The sequence below is a fragment of the Rhipicephalus microplus genome, chromosome 8, assembly GCF_043290135.1.
Source record: "Rhipicephalus microplus isolate Deutch F79 chromosome 8, USDA_Rmic, whole genome shotgun sequence".
Taxonomy (NCBI): domain Eukaryota; kingdom Metazoa; phylum Arthropoda; class Arachnida; order Ixodida; family Ixodidae; genus Rhipicephalus; species Rhipicephalus microplus.
Window position 1 is genome coordinate 53,545,299 of NC_134707.1, and position 17,481 is coordinate 53,562,779.

The 17,481-nt window shown below is 44.4% G+C and overlaps 2 protein-coding genes across 11 annotated transcripts in view; one reads left to right on the forward strand and one right to left on the reverse strand.

Moving 5' to 3' along the window:
- LOC119187166 (uncharacterized) overlaps nt 1-17,481 on the reverse strand; it is a 395,971-nt gene that overhangs the window by 266,789 nt on the left and 111,701 nt on the right. The gene's annotated exons all lie outside the window — the stretch shown is intronic.
- The window catches only part of LOC142769035 (snake venom metalloproteinase acutolysin-C-like), a 40,273-nt gene that overhangs the window by 20,507 nt on the left and 2,285 nt on the right, over nt 1-17,481 (forward strand). For 3 of the 5 annotated variants that reach the window (XM_075871830.1, XM_075871831.1, XM_075871834.1), the window contains 7 exons: nt 293-364; nt 418-548; nt 3,963-4,018; nt 4,824-4,929; nt 5,882-6,019; nt 9,152-9,284; nt 13,537-17,070. In XM_075871830.1, coding sequence (XP_075727945.1) covers nt 293-364; nt 418-548; nt 3,963-4,018; nt 4,824-4,929; nt 5,882-6,019; nt 9,152-9,284; nt 13,537-13,734 — 834 coding nt within the window. In that variant the 3' untranslated portion in view covers nt 13,735-17,070. Of the gene's footprint in view, nt 1-292; nt 549-3,962; nt 4,019-4,823; nt 4,930-5,881; nt 6,020-9,151; nt 9,285-13,536; nt 17,071-17,481 lie in introns of all 5 variants that reach the window. The other 2 variants (XM_075871832.1, XM_075871833.1) reach the window with 2 other exon arrangements.

Below are 17,481 nucleotides of genomic sequence, written 5' to 3' on the forward strand. Positions count from 1 at the left end.
ATTCGTTCACAACGTGCTATATATTGCTTTCATTTTCAATAGTCGGCGGTGACTGTTACTAATACATTTGTACAAACACTGCCGACATACTGAACTAAAAATTCTATGCTTATGTGATATAGATCTTCATGTATAAATCACTGAAGCTAATATTACTTGTGCGTGTCACGCAACCCCTTCGAAAAACGACGAAATTAGCTTATGTTTAATTTTTTACCTGCTAATGAAATATGAGAAGTTTGGTACACAGCTATACAGGGACCAAGTTTGCTTTACGTTTTTACATTTTTAGGCAAGTGGTATCCTAAGCACCCTTCAGCCTCCCGGCTCGGTAACACTCAAAGGATGTCACATTTATCGATGGGTGAGTATCGTGAATCCCGACAACTCAATTGTCTAACGCAACGATTTCTTCAGGGACAAGAGGAATACATGGAAATCGCTAAGGAAGGTGAAGTCCTGGTCCTTGAAACGCTGAAGAAGCTTGTTGTTTATGCAAGGCCTCGCATGAGTATGTGGACTGCAGACTTGGTTATGCTGCTGACTGAGTGAGCACTGTACCATTGTTTCGGGCATTAAAACCACTAAAGTGGTAACAAGCTGAACCTAACTAGATCAACAGACGCCTTGTTGGGACATCACTCCTTGAGGCTGTGAACCATCTGCACTTAAATGAATTCCTATTTACGTATTCGCGCACTTCCAGTGCGATCACTCGCACTGGAAACTATTTGAAGGTCTCTTGAGCTTTGCCTTCGAGAGTGGAACGTGATGGCGTTATCGGGAACGGTGCACATCACATTTGCTAGCTCTGCTCCGGTCATCGGTGCGTGCCTCTGCCATGTCGTATGCAACCGAACGGCTGTGTGCGTATCGCTGGCCGCTATAATGTCTACTGCGGGTACAATTATTAAGTGCACCAGTAAGCCCGATATGCCATAATTATTCTTCTTGTGAATCAACAAAGGGCCACGACATGTCAATAAGGAAACAATCGTATTTATGAGCGTTTTGTAATGAGCAGGCCTTCAAAACACCCACTGGTTGTGCAATTCAGATGTTTTCACGTCTAGCGTGAAGGCATGCTTCTGCCACGCAATATTAGGTGCGTGACGAATGTTTCTTCCGCTATACGTGACATTCATGTTGTGTTTTTTTAGTTACTATTGAGCAATAGCGTGGTTCTTTGGTACATAAATGTAGAACCCTTGCCTTTGCCACACAGACAGCCTGGGATCAATTATCACTTCTAAATCATTTATTTTATACGCATCCTTCTCAATTTCTCGTCATGGACAAAACGATAATTTTTTTTTCTCACAACCAGTGACGCCAACCCGAGCATTTCTGCGAAAGAAGCTCTTTAACGCGATCTCGTTAATACAGGATAGTGCGGTTTGCTCGCAGTGAAAATATATCGAGAAAGGCCATGTCAGTGAACCATTTAGGGAAAGAGGACTAGCTAGCATTAGTGAAATCAAAGTCGTGAAACACTCATGTGTCTCGAATGGAGGAAATCGTAGGCACGTTTTACTTCTTAGACACTATATTAATTAGAACTAACAGATGATATACCCAAGGAAAGTTTCCAAAATGTTCCCAGAAGTAACTGTATTGTGAAGAAATAAAAGTGGATGAAAACATTATTTCCACTGGTAGGATATGCACACCTGCGAACTTCGAATAACGAATCCGATGCTCTGCAACTAAGCTACGGAGTCCTACCCCGTCTACTTTAGGGGTAATATATGTGCGTTTAAACATGGGAGCGTAGGTCATCGCCACATGTTGCCATTAGCGTGAGCGTGGAACACACTTTTTTTGTCTCTTGGCCAACCGAAGGTTATTTGACGTATTTTGTTTCATTTGTTCGATCACTCTGATTGCGAACAATGAAGATTCTATTTATATTTCGTTAATATGTAGAGCTTGTTTCTTATGGAGAATGGTGTACTGCCAAATATTTCTTAAACTCAACAGCGCAATCATTGACATCCCAATCGATAACTGTCGTACAAGAAAGCAGGGCGGTAAATTGAACTAGAATATGCGCATGTGCTTTATAAACAGTCATGCACAACCGGTTTTTACCAGGCTGTTCCGGAAACCAGAATCCGGGATGCTTGGAATCGGAGCTTATGCTCGCATGTTCAGGATAAAGTGAAACAGGTGGCTGGACATTATAATGCCTTATAAGGCAGAAACAACTCTGCCTTATTCAACTACACCCCGCCACCTACAAAGCAAACGAAACCAAAAACTGTCAACTTATAAGGCTGTTTTTGTGTTGTATGGGTCGTTCTCATTTCGTTATGAACCATCTATCTCACTGCTCCTCCTCCATAGCAGCCATCTAGCTATTTACGCTGACGCTATGGCTGGCGTGCGCTCTTTATAGGCCACGTTCAACACATTGTGGAGTAAGCCGTAAGAAAAAAAATGGCAGCATATCTACGGAGTGAATGATATGGAGTGGGGCGGAGCATCCGTCCATCCATTCGTTCTTGCTTTCGTGCGTCCATGCGTCCGTCTGTGTGACCGTCCGTGCGTCCATCGCCCGTCCGTGCGTGCGTCTCTTCGTGTGTCCGGACGTCCATCCACGCGTCCGTCCCTGCGTTCATCCATGCATCCGCCCTTGCGTCTATCCATGCGTCCATCCGTTGGTGCAGCCATCCGTGAGTCCGTCCATGCATCTGTCTGCGTGTCCATTCGTCCATCTATTCAACACTCCAAGTACTACCATCTCGCATCCTTTCATCATATATTCCCGATATAGAAGCACCGCCATTCAGCGGACATTCTAAGGACTAAACGAGAGGAGGCACACGCACACTTTCTTACGGCTTGCGCTTCGCGTCTACGTCCCACCTTTAACCACCTCGAGTTCATGGTATATACTAGTTCACTGTATTCATGGCACTGCGGCCCAACATTCGCTAAACCTTTCTAAAACCAAAAAGGTTACGCCCAGCGAGTATAACATAGCAACCCTTTCTTGTCAGATAGTGCTCAATGTACATGCCAATGGCTGCTAATGAGGAATGAGAGACAGAATTCAGCTTTTAGTTAACGCGCACAATGCGAATTTTTTTATTGTTCAACAACGCACAGGAAAATTCTCCCACCGGCACCACCCTGCAGATCAAAACATAAGACTGGTTACACACTGCGACTACGACTACGAGGGACGAATGGGTGCCGCTATAAGGAGCTTTGCCCCTAAAATAGTATAACGAACTCGCAGAATAATTATAAGGTGGTTATTTCTAGCCTAGCTACGCTTTCGCCATAATTTAGTCACGGTACTAAGCCTGAAAGTTTCTGTCGCACGTGTGCTGCATGACCGCTTACTTAAGGCTCATTCGTAATAATGCACTCATTCTACGCCTACACAAATACATGGTTGCAACAGCCAAATATACAAGGATAATAGAGTTTTTGTCGTGTTCCAGTGCTTTTAAGCTACTCTCAAAATAAAAAATACAGTTTTAGTCATCTGATTACTTGGAACCTGACAGCCTTGAACTAAGAAACAAATTACGAAATATATTATGTCACCAGATTAAAGAGTTGTTGCCTGACCACCCTAAGTACTATCTAGAGCAGTTCATGCAAACGTGAAACTGAACAAATGAAACTGCCCCTTTTGCCGAATTACCGCGGTCCAATTATGGGCTGAGCTACTGATATCTTATTTACTTTACCTCATGAGATATCATACGCATGTGAGTGTTTCGTGAATCCAAGGCATGCGTTCACCAAAACCTTGCAAATCATTAAAAATTTTGTTCAGAAAAAATTTATTGCCACAAACGTCAATAACACTCAACAGAACATTTCCTTCTTAGACATACTCTAACGATGATGACAAAACAGACATCATTTACATGAACTTGTATGTGAGATGACGTTGAAAGAACATGTACATTTTCTTTCTTGAATAATTTGCTTCAAAATTACAGTCGACGGCTTGTTTACGTTAGAGGTGGCAAGAAAAATCCATCGCAAGAACTCACTGGTATGTGCTGCTTCAACTCTACCTTCTTTTATCTGCTAGTTCTTTTTATTTTTTTTTTGCGGACACCAACAATATGTCCCTGAATACTAAGTAAAATGTCACTTCTCTTTGTTACGATCTTTGTGCTTCAAACGACACGCCATACAGTCTATTTGCCTCTTTCCTCGTTTCGTTTTACCGCGTCTCTGCTGTATGTGCACTGTCTTCATAATAACTGTCGTATTTTTCTTATCCTGTTTTCTTCATGGATTATTCAATTTTATATTTTTGTCTTTGTTTCCTTACATTTCTTCTTGAAGGCTGCCTTGTAAAATTTATTTTTTATTGACGCATTCGCAAGCACTTAGGTCACAGAAATCCTACAAGGCAGGTAAATTGATAAATGATAATCAATTTTTGCACTAGCCACTACTTCAATTTGCGGGTGTCTTACGCTAAAGCTGCGAAGTTGCATAAAATTTACAATCACACAGATCTCTGGTGGTATACAAGCTGGCGCCCTATCTACGTCGTCTATGTTTACCTGATGGTTTGGTATTATTTACTTCAGACATAACATATAGAGGTAGAAAGAAAAAGCTTGACACGGTTCCCATACTGCGCTGTGAACACGTTTTCCCTCTTTGCTGCCCAGTGCGTTTGCGTACACTTATGTTATTTCATTGTACATAGATGTCATGTAGAGTTTATTTCAAAACAAACGTCTGCATACGCTTACTGAAGGAATAAATACCTTTTAAGCATTCCTGAATTTATGAAGTCACAGCATGGAGGTTATTTACTGCGTCTTCATGCTTTTGTACAGGTGTCGCGCGTACGAATTCTGCTTGTGGCCCCCACAAAACGTTCATTATTTACGATGGTAACCGGAGGACCGTTCCCATGACGATAGCACACGAAATAGGACACACGTAAGTTCTGTATCGCCTGGTCTTTGCTCTGTATCCGCCGTCTTACATTTTTCGTTTCTCTCACAAGTCGTTTTACGACAGCGATGATTTACAGTCCTGTAGCGCATCAAGAGTGCAAAGCGTTACTTCATTCACACATTCTCCTGCCCGTGTGTACGTTCATACGATTGGGATACCTCTCCTCCCTGTATTTCATTGCTTCTATTACTCTCTCTCTCTCCTCAGATAGGACGTGGATACTCTGCACGCTAAATTCTAATATTGTAGGTGTGGCTGGTAACGAGAAATATACTATTTTGATCTCCAGTGCATTTTGTCAGCAGCAAGCCTCCTCTCCCTCTCCTGATTCAAGAGGCATATATATTTGGATGTTTATGTGTGACTTCTGTATTACTTCATCTATATTGTGTTTTATATGTTACACATGTGCAACAGCTTCCTTGATTGCTTTGGATATTATTTATTTTATATAAAATGTTGTGATTATAGACCCTCCTTAGGCAACGGGCAATTGACCTGTACAGTTTTTCAATTACACAAATTCTTAAAAAGTGATCTTTCTGCATTGCGAGCACTCGTAAATCAATACCTTAACAAAAATCCCTAGAGATTATTATATGTATTCGCGAAAACGACATCCAATGAGGCTGAAGATAAAAATATATTTGCGAGGTTAGGTTGAGAAGAGTTAAATCGAAATGGTGTTCATTTACCTCTACTGGTGATTTTGTAGTGTATTTTTTAGAGTCTAATTGTACAAACTGTTGATGTGGTTGATGACATAAATTTATCAGGCAACACGTCTGCCGGCCAGTGAGTGAACATTGAGCGTGTAAAGCTTTAATAAATGACACAAAATCTGTTTGCCGTCCAGTCATGCGGTCCAGTTGATTTATTTCGTAAACGTATGGCATGCCCAGCCATGCATTTCAACATCACTCTCTTTTCACAGGCTTGGATCGAATCATGATGGTGAAGGCACATCGAAAGATTGTCCGGGGTATCGTTACGTAATGACCGCCGCAACCACTAGACAAACAGTGCCACTATACTCGCGCTGCACCATTGCTGCTGTCAACAAATTCTTGCGGTAAGGGTTCATAATAATGCATTTTAAACTTCAGTAGCACTCGAGCACTCACTGTTGGGCTAGTTGGTGCATTAGTAAATTAAATAGTCTATTTCCCGCCAAAATCACAACACGCAAAAAAAAAGAAAACGCATGCAGTTTCATATACAATAATACCTAGAGAGGAATCTGGAGCTGCGATCGTGTACCCTCATGAGAATTATGGGAAGCACAGGCTTCGGATTGGATCGCGTTAGCCAGTGAACTGTCTACGAATCTTTTTCTACAGTTTCCGTTTCATTCGTCGCGTAGAGTGGGTAGTGGGGTGGGTGCAAAGGACTGAAGCTGCGCCTTTGTTTTTCAAAGAAGCTGAAAACTGCTAGACCTCTCAATTTACCGCAAAGCTGGAACTGTGTAAGTCGTGTTTGACAATTTAAGTGAAGCGTCGTCCACTGACCGCTGCGCATAGAAGTAGCGTCCCAAGCCAGTGCGGGATATTACATCGAGTTCACGTTTGTTGTTAGTGCGTCTTGCCAAAACTTGTTGAAATTAACTGCAAAGCGATGGCGACGCGAAAGAAACGCACCACCATGCTCTTCCGACTCGACTTCCCCAAAGAAAGGTGAGGTGTGTCGGGGGCAGACCGCTCGAACAGACGCACCTGGCATCGCAGCAGACGAAACAATAAATGTTTCTCACTTAATACTGTGCTGTTACTTCCATAAATACATATTGTGTACTATCGAGCTCAAAACAAGAATGTCTGTTTTCTGAAGTTGCAAAAATATTTCAATACATTTTGATGTCAAATTTGGAACGCAATGGCACAACAATGCATACCCTTGTGGTTAAATTTGTCCAGGTTTCACTTCTACCACCTAGTCACAAAAATTTTTTGCAATAAAGTTTGCGCACAAAAAGATGAAGCTAGTTTCAATTGAACGTAACTTCAAATCACTTGGTTTTACACTCACCAAACAAGCGTCACGAATCTCAAGAACGTGATTGATGCGAAGCCTATCCACAGCCTGTACTTCCCCTAATTCCCATGGGGATACAAGCGCCATGACACGCATGTCATGATTATCATGTTTGAATGTGCGGGGTTTAACCTATGTCATCCATTCACGTACCTTATTGCAAAATTTGGTACATGTGACGGTAATGAAAGTGCCGCGAACGCATCATGAGCGTGGCATGTACTTATGTTGTTAAATGACACGTATGTCATGTTAGTCATATTTGCACAAGTATCATACCTTCGTCATTTATTGACATCCCATTATACAAAATTTGGTATAAGTGAAGCTAGCGAAACGGCCACGAGCGTATCATGAGTGTGGCATGTAGTCACGGTGTTACATTACACGAATCTTATGATTATCATGTTTGACAAGTCACACACCTTTCTCATCCATTCACGTGCCGTAATATCAAATTTCGTATATGTGACGCTAACGAAATGGGTGCGAGCGCATCATGAGCATGGCATGTAGTCATGTTGTTGCATGACACGCATGTCATGATTTTTGTGTTAGGGTCTGTCGCTTGTGTTCGCCATGCAATCATGCGATACCATACCAGTTTTGCAAGAAGTCATGGGAACGAAACCACCGCAAGAGCAGCAAGACCATGAAATATAAATCATGACATTCTTGACATACATGTCAAGATTTTCCTGTAATGACTAGTCAAATATGTACGTCATACAGTCATGTTATGCCACACCAAGTTTGGTATCGATACCATTATCCAGACAGACAGACAGACAGACAGACAGACAGACAGACAGACAGACAGACAGACAGACAGACAGATAGACAGATAGACAGATAGACAGATAGATAGATAGACAGATAGATAGATAGATAGATAGATAGATAGATAGATAGATAGATAGATAGATAGATAGATAGATAGATAGATAGATAGATAGATAGATAGATAGATAGATAGATAGATAGATAGACAGATAGATAGATAGACAGACAGACAGACAGACAGACAGACAGACAGACAGACAGACAGACAGACAGACAGACAGACAGACAGACAGACAGATAGACAGATAGATAGATAGATAGATAGATAGATAGATAGATAGATAGATAGATAGATAGATAGATAGATAGATAGATAGATAGATAGACAGACAGACAGACAGACAGACAGACAGATAGACAGATAGATAGATAGATAGATAGATAGATAGATAGATAGGTAGATAGATAGATAGATAGATAGATAGATAGATAGATAGATAGATAGATAGATAGATAGATAGATAGATAGATAGATAGATAGATAGATAGATAGATAGATAGATAGATAGATAGATAGATTCAAAGCCGCCAAAGTGCGCTAAGAAAGGCTTCACATGTAAAATGAGCTATGGAGTATGTGGGTAGAAAAATATGTATAAAAATTAGAAGAAAAGGCTAGAGATCTTCCAACTGTTCATGAAAAGGGAAGACCTGCGAAGCCGGGAAAGCATTGTTGCGGGGAGTCGTGCCATGGTGGCGCTTGGTTTGACTTCCTTTCTCAGATCATCGTCGGTGGCGTTGGCTTGACGGGGACGCGCACTTCGCGTTTCCGGTCACGCCTTCGCTCAGCAGACTGCCACTGTTCCTCTTTGGGACACACGGAAGGCGTCCCACCCATGACGAGTCCAAAGGGCAACTGAAGACTTACGTCGCGACATAAAGTAAAAACTCTATTGGTTCAAGAGACGAGCTTGAGAAAGTCTATAACATCTTATTAAAAACGGCTACGCCTATTGAGTCAAGCTAAAGAGCGCAGACGCACCCACGTGGCTGATGGTGTGAGCTCGCAAATAGAAGCGAAACCTAAGGGCTGTGGAAAGCACTGGGGTACGGCGCTTCTGTCTGTCTGTCTGTCTGTCTGTCTGTCTGTCTGTCTGTCTATCTATCTATCTATCTATCTATCTATCTATCTATCTATCTATCTATCTATCTATCTATCTATCTATCTATAGATATAGATTCGACGATCTCGCGCCATTGTATATGCCCACTCTTTCTGGGGAGTGACGGTGTCATCGCACAGTGGACACACTGAAAGAGCTATATATAAACAGATTTCTAGCACCACAGTATTGAATAGTTCTGCAACAATAATTCATCGTTTCCGCAGCACCCCAAACGCCAAATGCTTGTTCACCGACACACATGTGCCTGCCACGCCAGTCGACCAACACCTTGCTAAACGAAGGGCTGACAAGTGCGGCGGCTACTTGCCCAGGGGAGATAGGCTTGTGGCCACTGAGGTGCGATATTTTTTACGTAGTATTTCAGTAATTTACCAGAAATAATATCTGGATTCATCCGCATGTACATTCAGTAAACTTTTTAAGCACATTCGCTAACGCACCGCGACGCGGCAAGGCTGAGGATAATATTGTCGATATATTCTTAGCGCATTACTTCTAATTTCCACTTTTGCTGAGAACTGCGATTCACACACTCCTGGTATACGAATACATACCCTCATGATTTTCCGAATGCTGTACGGGATATCGAGAGACAATTTGGTGTTGAGTGTGACCACACCTTGAAGTTACGATGCAGGTGGCGAGATTTGAAGGGCTTATTAGGTCCGTAACGACTTGTTTCAAATCACATTGCCACGGTATTGTGACGGGGTTAGAAGGAAGCACTTTGTAGATACAAGATTAAACTGTTTTGTTAGGCCAAGTTTGTGACAGGTAAACGGAAGGTCAGATTACAGCGATACACACTTGCACAGATAGCCGTCGATCAACTGACCAGCGACGAAGCGCGTCGGCACATGCAAGTGCTGTCAAATAATTCAGCCTTACGACTTGCCATCGCGCGACCTATAGCATAACCTCCAGTGTTCGCGTCTGGTGCGCAATCTTAACAAAATAATCTACAAGGATCGCGAATCTTCTCGAACAATGAGACGTAGTTCGCGGTGAGCATTTCTGACCCAGTCTTTGCGGGCGAAAACCAAATCAAACAAAAGTGAAAATAAGAAACGCGCGTGGCAATAGTGACGTGTGTGTGGAACTGTCCCTCTGGAACAGGCGCTGAAATAGCACGCAAAGGAAGACGGAAACTTTGTTGTCGTGGGTTGAACTCTCGAGCTGCCCTGTCAGCCTGCAATAGTGTGTGCGCTACACGGCATTAGCTAGATCCTCTGTCACCGAATAAATCTTACCCGTACCATCTTTTTGGTGGAGGTGCTGGGTCTTCAAACAACCCGGCTCTACATCTCCGCAGCAGACGCCACCTTTGTCCGGCTGGAATGCCAGAAACCGACGCACAGCTAACGCAGTTAGTCACCCTACACATCATCTCATCTTCCTGACCCTGGCACGTTTGCGGCACGAACCCGAACGTCCCAGAATGGCTCGTATTGTACGAAGGCCCCCACAAAAACTCCAGATGGAACAAGACGCTCATGTTGCTAAATATTCTTTGCATCATCAGGGGTTGGAAAGCCTGGCCGGGAATACCATGTATTGCGACGAAGGCGGGAGATGTGCCCAACACGAGAGCAAGGGAAACGGATAGGTCGATGGTCTTGCGTGTGGAACTCAGATGAAATCCGGTAGCGTGGTGAAAACCGTTTGGAATGAGACGGATCAGGTACAACTAACCAGCTGGGGCGTGTGCATGCTGAAGCTTTGCGGCTTGTTCAGTCAGTCAGTTGCACGTCAGATGGCAGCCAGACACGAACTTAGGTCACGTGTTCAATTCTCGAGGGAGTCGTACCTCACATACATCCAAGACGTACTAGCACTATGCCGCCAGACTGACAAAGACATGACGGATGCGAACAAGGTATGTAGCGTGTTGAAAAGCGTAACTGGCGACGCTTTAAACATGTTCATGTGTATAAGAACTGCATCATTGTCGACTCCATCATAACCGAATTTCAACGCTTAGAACAGGCTAAAAGCAAGTCAATTTCCTACCGCTTCCAAGACTTCCGAACACCACTGCGGCTTGGGCTTGTGAAGATCCTGTGACTCCCCATTTACTCGCACCATCCGCCAATATCGCAAGTATTGTTCGCCAGAAACTGGCGGTCATGACAACCGCTACCCATCAGCCGCCTGCGTAATACAGCTGGGCAAAAATCTCCCTCATTCAAGCCATTGTGCGTCAAGAGTTCGCCAACTTTGGCGTCCAAGTTCACCAGTCAAGCAGCCACATGTGTGCTCCCGTCTACAACGCTGACCACCACGCCACTTCACTCGTTGCTGCTGCGGCTTCGGCTCCTCAGTTTTCACCACGCTACCGGATTTCATCTGAGTTCCACACGCAAGACCATCGACCTATCCGTTTCCCTTGCTCTCGTGTTGGGCACATCTCCCGCCTTCGTCGCAATACATGGTATTCCCGGCCAGGCTTTCCAAATGACAGCCGGCAAGAAAGCAGACTTTATTCACAACGCACTTTTTCGTATGACCACCTTCAGGACCCTAGACCTCGTCATTCATCTCTACGCTCTTAACTGTCCTATGCTTACGTCGTCGCTCAGAGGAACTAGTTTAGCTGCTCACCGTCACTTTAAAGTCACCAGTCACGTTCCCCTCAGTGTCACCGCTCTCCGTTACCAGCTTATTCTGTCCATCCCCAGGAAAACTGACGAGTGTAGCTCCTGAAAGTGGCACTCCGCTGACGACTCGGACCAAAAACCCTCAGCCGACCACAACTTCAAGACGTAATCTACTTCGGCTCCTTCTTTATGGTCTCACCGTTACTGCTCTTGTTGACACTGGTGCCCAAATATTCGTTACGAGTTCTACGCTTTGATCACGCCTAAAGGAAGTTCTTACGCCTGCTATGTTCTGTACAGTTCTATTGGCAAATGGAGCTGGACATCAATGCTTGGAATATGCATTGCCCACGATACTGTTGCCGGCCACCATGCTTCCGTTTTCTTCGCCGTCCTCGATGTTTTCCAACACAATGTCATCATTGGTATTGATTTTATAACCACTCACTTAACGCTGATCAATTTGTCCAATTGGTATTTCATGCCTCGCGTCTCCGGCTGCCGCAACAGGTGGCTGTGCACGTCCCTATGTCACTCTTTCCATAATTTCTAGATTGACTCCATCGGGTGGATCCCCTCAATGATTGACCGCTACCTAGTGAAATCAGTTTCTATACTTTGAGAGAACCAGTTCGTTGGGCTGTTGAACGCTTCTGGGATGTTATTAAGTCTTCATACCGACCTGAAGGTAGCGGGTTTGGACCCGGCTGCCGCAGCCACATTTTCGCTGGTGTGGTGTCAGGGCAGGTTAATTAATCCTAGATTGTCGAAATTCCCGGTGCCCTGAACTACAGCACCCCTCATCATATTTTTATGGTTTTGGAGCGAAAATTTAAAGTATTAATAATAAATATTCACACTTCATTCTGTCATGTGCGATAGCAAGATGAAAACTTTACATACCTGTCTCATAGTGAGACATCTATAGCTATCGACAGCATAATATTGGTTCCTTTTTTTAATATTTTTGATATTAACAACCATCAAACGACTAAAATTTAACAACCTGGTTTCAACCATTTTGAATGCAGATATTGCCACATTATTTTTTCTAAGTTGTTTTACCGCCCCGTTGCACCATCAGTAATTTTCAGCTCAAACCGCGCCTGCCGGGTTCGGAAAGCTTCAGGACTGTAGGAGATTGTTTTTGTTAAGGTTACGCCCACTTCGCGAACATTACAGATTGCCCTGGAACCTACGTGACGGCCAGTGATAACGCTATAATAATCGACGGCACGTGTATAAATGCCAACGCACTTCACTGCTTGTCAGTTGATCGACGGCCGACGCTGTGTTCGCCGCCATTAGTGCAGCTGCGTTACTGTGATCTTACTTTCCGTGTACCGTCCACAAGTGTGGCCCAATAAGCAGTTTTCGTATGAACATCCAGCCTCCTACTTTCGTCCACGTCGCGACGCCGTGGCAATATGAAGAGTCTGCAAAAAAAAAGGTTCATGATTAAGGACAAGAAATGGAACAAAAAACAATGAACCAGGGTTGTTGGTGACCCATGCTGGCCTTCTGGACGAACCTGTTAGGTGCATGGAGTGTTTGCGCATATTTGATTTATATATTACGTTTAAGCATAATAAATTGAAAGGCTTTTTTCATAGATCCAGGACAGAAAAAAAACAGCCCAAGTCTTCAGTTAGAATGTTTTTAAGAAAGGGGAACTTGACGACTACCCACTGGTTCTGAACGAGTAATTGTCAGTTCTCCCTTTCTAAACCCTTCAAGCCACTTGCGGGATTCTACAGAACTCACTCGTGGAAAAATTTTAGTTCGAAAAAGTTACCTCTAAATTAAACTGTCGCCTATCTCATGGGCATCCACGTAGCTGACTTCTGGAATGTTAGGAATGTAAGGCTTGTTATTACCACTGTCGACTTACGCATTGTCATTCGTTTTTATTGATATCTTACCAACCCGAAGTTTTCTGCTTCGATTCCTTGAATTCTCTCTTCCTGTTTGCTTCCTTCCTTACCACACAGACGTATGAAATCTGCAAGTTTACTTGCTACACCGAAGCGTACTCGTTTGTCCTTCAGGACGACGACGACACACCTTGTGACCCACTTGATCCTGCTAAGGTAAACGTTTATCTATTTGATAAATGTACGTCGAACATAGTTATAGGTGTTAATCGGCTCGAGGTATTGCTCAAAATGGAATGCGCATGGAAGCTATAAAAATGTTAGATACTAAACTAAGGCTACGTTTATGTGCGGATAAAACTGCCTGTGCAAGGTGGGTACGGTTTTGGGCATAATATTTCTAGCATGTAAATATATGAAAGTGGAAGGAATCAATCCCACAATGCGTAGAAAAAAACTTTCTAGTTTTAGAAGCACCTATAAACATTCAATGAAGCCTTAAAAGCTTATGTCAAGAAATTCTTTGTTTGTTGTTTTTTTACAGAAATGCGTGCGGGGACAATGCTGGTCATAACACTGAAGTGGCACATTGAATAAAGCAAGCAATATCAGTGATTGTGTGGCAAGCTGTTTTTTTCTCTGGCGCGTAAGCTTTTAAAGGAGCCCTGCGACGCTTTTTTCATGTAATCATGAAAATTTTTCACAAAAGGTTCATGTAGATTCACGAAGCAACTGCTAAAAAATGTGTTAGTATGCAAGAGGCACAAGTGGAGTTACAGCCATTATCTTACGTATCAAGCGACTACTTTCTCCTATCACACAAGCTAGGGCATTGAAGGCTACGGGAGACAGGGATTAAAAAAAGGCCAAATGATGCACGTCTTAGTGCACGTTATGTCTTTGAGCACATTCTTATTGTTTCGAATGCAAGGCTTATTTTCAGTGCTGTAGTGGGTGGGCTGGTGGGCACGTGGCGACATCCCAAGGTGGCCACGGAAAGTATGCAGCCGTGAACATGACCTTCAAGTATTCCATGCCCACGGATATCTCAACGGCAGTACTGATATCCGCGCTCCCCACCAAAAAATAATAAAGAATATGATGCACATCGCACAACCGGTTACCGCGAGAGAGTGCTTTAACCGTGAAATCCACTGTCAGAGGATACCGTGGCCGAAAGCAGAGCGCACAGCATACTATATCAGCGTGCACATTGTTAATTTTTTCTACAACAAAAAGAAACATCGCCCAGACCTTCGGAGTCCACTGAAGGCATTATTGTTCTGTTACACCATTCATTTTGGCTCGATTTACGATGGAAAGCACGGCAACTTCTTAATTTGCGAGATACGGATCGTTAAATCTCCGCGGGGATTTCGTTTGCGTCATTGAACAATAGAAATTCGCAGCATGCGGGTTAATTAAAGACGGGCTGCAGGTCTCTGTGTCCAATAGGCTTTCTTCTGCCTGTAATTGCCTATTGACAGCGATTGGCATGTTCCTGTAGGAAATAGCGGTTCGTCACTGCATGTTTTGCGCCTCTCGAGGTTTCTTTCCATCACGACGTGGCGATGAGCATCAGCGCAGCCGCCAGCGTAAGCGTTAGCTCTTGCTGCTTCGCATCTATACGCATGGTTCGCTTTAGACGTCCTTACCACGACAGAAATACAGTCACTGTAGTGGTGGTGGAACCGGGAACAAGGTAAAATAAGTCAAAAAATAGTACCAAAATCAAAAGTATAAATACCAAAGCACAGGATAACTGCAAAACAAGAAGGAGAGGAGGAAAGAAAGAAAACACCTAAGACAGACAAAGATGGCTGCCGAGCTCCTCCACACTTGGTTCAGGCTTGATACCAATAGTGCAAGGCTACCGTAATTTTTTACTACTCTCCAATCGGTCGTAATTTGATATCGTTGAACATGGCGCACTGAGAGCGCCCAGACCGCGAACAATATCATGTGACACGCTTCATTTTAATCTCGAAGGCTGTGTCGCGCAGCTCTCTCCCATTCCTCGCACATCTGCATGCCGACAACACCTCGCATAGGTGTTGCACGGTCACCGCTTCAGTCACGTTACTATATCTGTTTACATCACGCCATCGAATACACTACAGTCGGATACAACTTTAGAAGGCAGCGGCATTTTCCCCTCAAAGGCGGCTGCCCACAAGCCTCTACCAGTAGGCACGCACTTCAGGTGACGTCATGAGCCGGACGGCCGGCGACCCCGCCGACGGAGAACACGCTGCCTTCGTTGTTTCAGCTCATCGCGCAAGATACCAATCGTTGGCAGCAGTGCGATAAGATAGCTGTGTGTCTAGCTATCCGAATGAGCATTTCGAGCGCGCCCAGAATGATCAGGGAACAATAGTGTTTCAATTCAGATATGCTAGCACTGAAATGTGCTTCTATGCCACTTCTTAAATTGAGCATGATGTGTGAGGGACGTTGCTTGTCGACATGTGCAATCCGGTATGTGCTGTAGCATTTTCATCATTATAGTTTTACCGAAGCACTCATCACGATACACGAATCTTACTTGTACAAAAAAACACGTGTTTTAGAAGCAATCACAGTTTTTTTCGCGTGGGACTATTTCTTAAGCCGTGGAGCGAATTGACTGCTGCGCTTCGTTCATCTGGGGCGGGGTTTCACTTGTCTTTTAAAGTTGTACCCGACTATAGCTACCTTTGAAAATCTTAGCACTCCTCGAGACTACTTCTTGGTTCGAAGCGAGCGCTAAATTACGTCCGCTAACACCGCAGTCGCGATTGGCCAAGCTACCACCCCCATTGCCTGCTTCGTGGGCCTTCTCTCTGCCAGCAACTGCTATTTCCGGCCTAACATTAAGCTACCGCTGGACGCGTGGCCGACCAATACGCCCCATTAGCTCAGAGATTCCAGTCTCCGCCTGCTACGAGGATATGGTAGAGCGATTCATGGCAGACCTGTTCGCTCGCATCTCACGAGCTTCTACGGAAAATATCGAACTCCTGCACCGAATGCAATTGAATTGGCTTCAGCAGCTCTTTTACTGGCGGCGGGTCACTGCCATCGTGCAAATATGCCGCTCTCTGTCAAGGTTTCCCAGCGTCCCAGTGCTCCTGGATCGTATCGGAAGTCTCTACTGCTGGCTCATGGTGACACAACGTTTTTGCCCGTGGCTACTGCTTCGCTTCGGCGCCGGAGCACTCACGGTCGACAACGTTAGGCTTTTGGTCTACTTGGCTGATATAGTGAGAATACGTTGTCCTCACACCGTGATGAGGGCGTGGCATTACCGCGGATCGCATTACGCTTGCCTCATAGAGTACGGCCGAGATCACATGTCTCAGGAATCCCAGATATCAGCTACGTTCTTGGTTCTCTGGCCGGGCCAGCGATTCGCAGCTGTGTACGCCAGAGAGATCGACGATCTGCTAGCCCTCACGGCCTCCTTGCATGTCGCTATGTGCGGAGAAAGCGTGGAACTGCACTCAGGATTCCACGAAGACCTGAATGCTGCTTATGCAGCGGGTCGCCAAGATATTGGTGGAACAATTCTATTTCAATCAAATGAGGATACGAGAACTGCGGCCCAGCTATTTTGGCAGTTATATGGACAACCGCCACCGGTACACCGGAGTTCAGACATGGGCAGCCAAGGTAAGACACGTTAAGTTGTTTTCCCATTCATTTTGGACGACTGCACCTAACTATGCACTTAAAACTTTTACTGTTGTATGTTAGCGAAACCCACATTCTATCCTCGTGAATCGCCATGTTAGGACGCCTAATGAATCGCCTTAGGTACATCATCAAACGCAAAAAATGGCAGTCGGCGTCATCATGAGCCATGCAGAAAATCCTCACCGCGTGATGACGTCACCCTATAACATACAGTCCCAGGAACGGCAAAAGCTTCTGACGTCAAGATGACGTCACTATGACCTCTCAAAGGTCATCTCGCGAGGCAACGTGGTCAAACGATACCATTCTTCGGTCAAAGGTGTGCCGATCACAGAGGCAATGCAATACCCACTGAGATGCAGGAACCTTGCAGTGCCCGCGATCTCG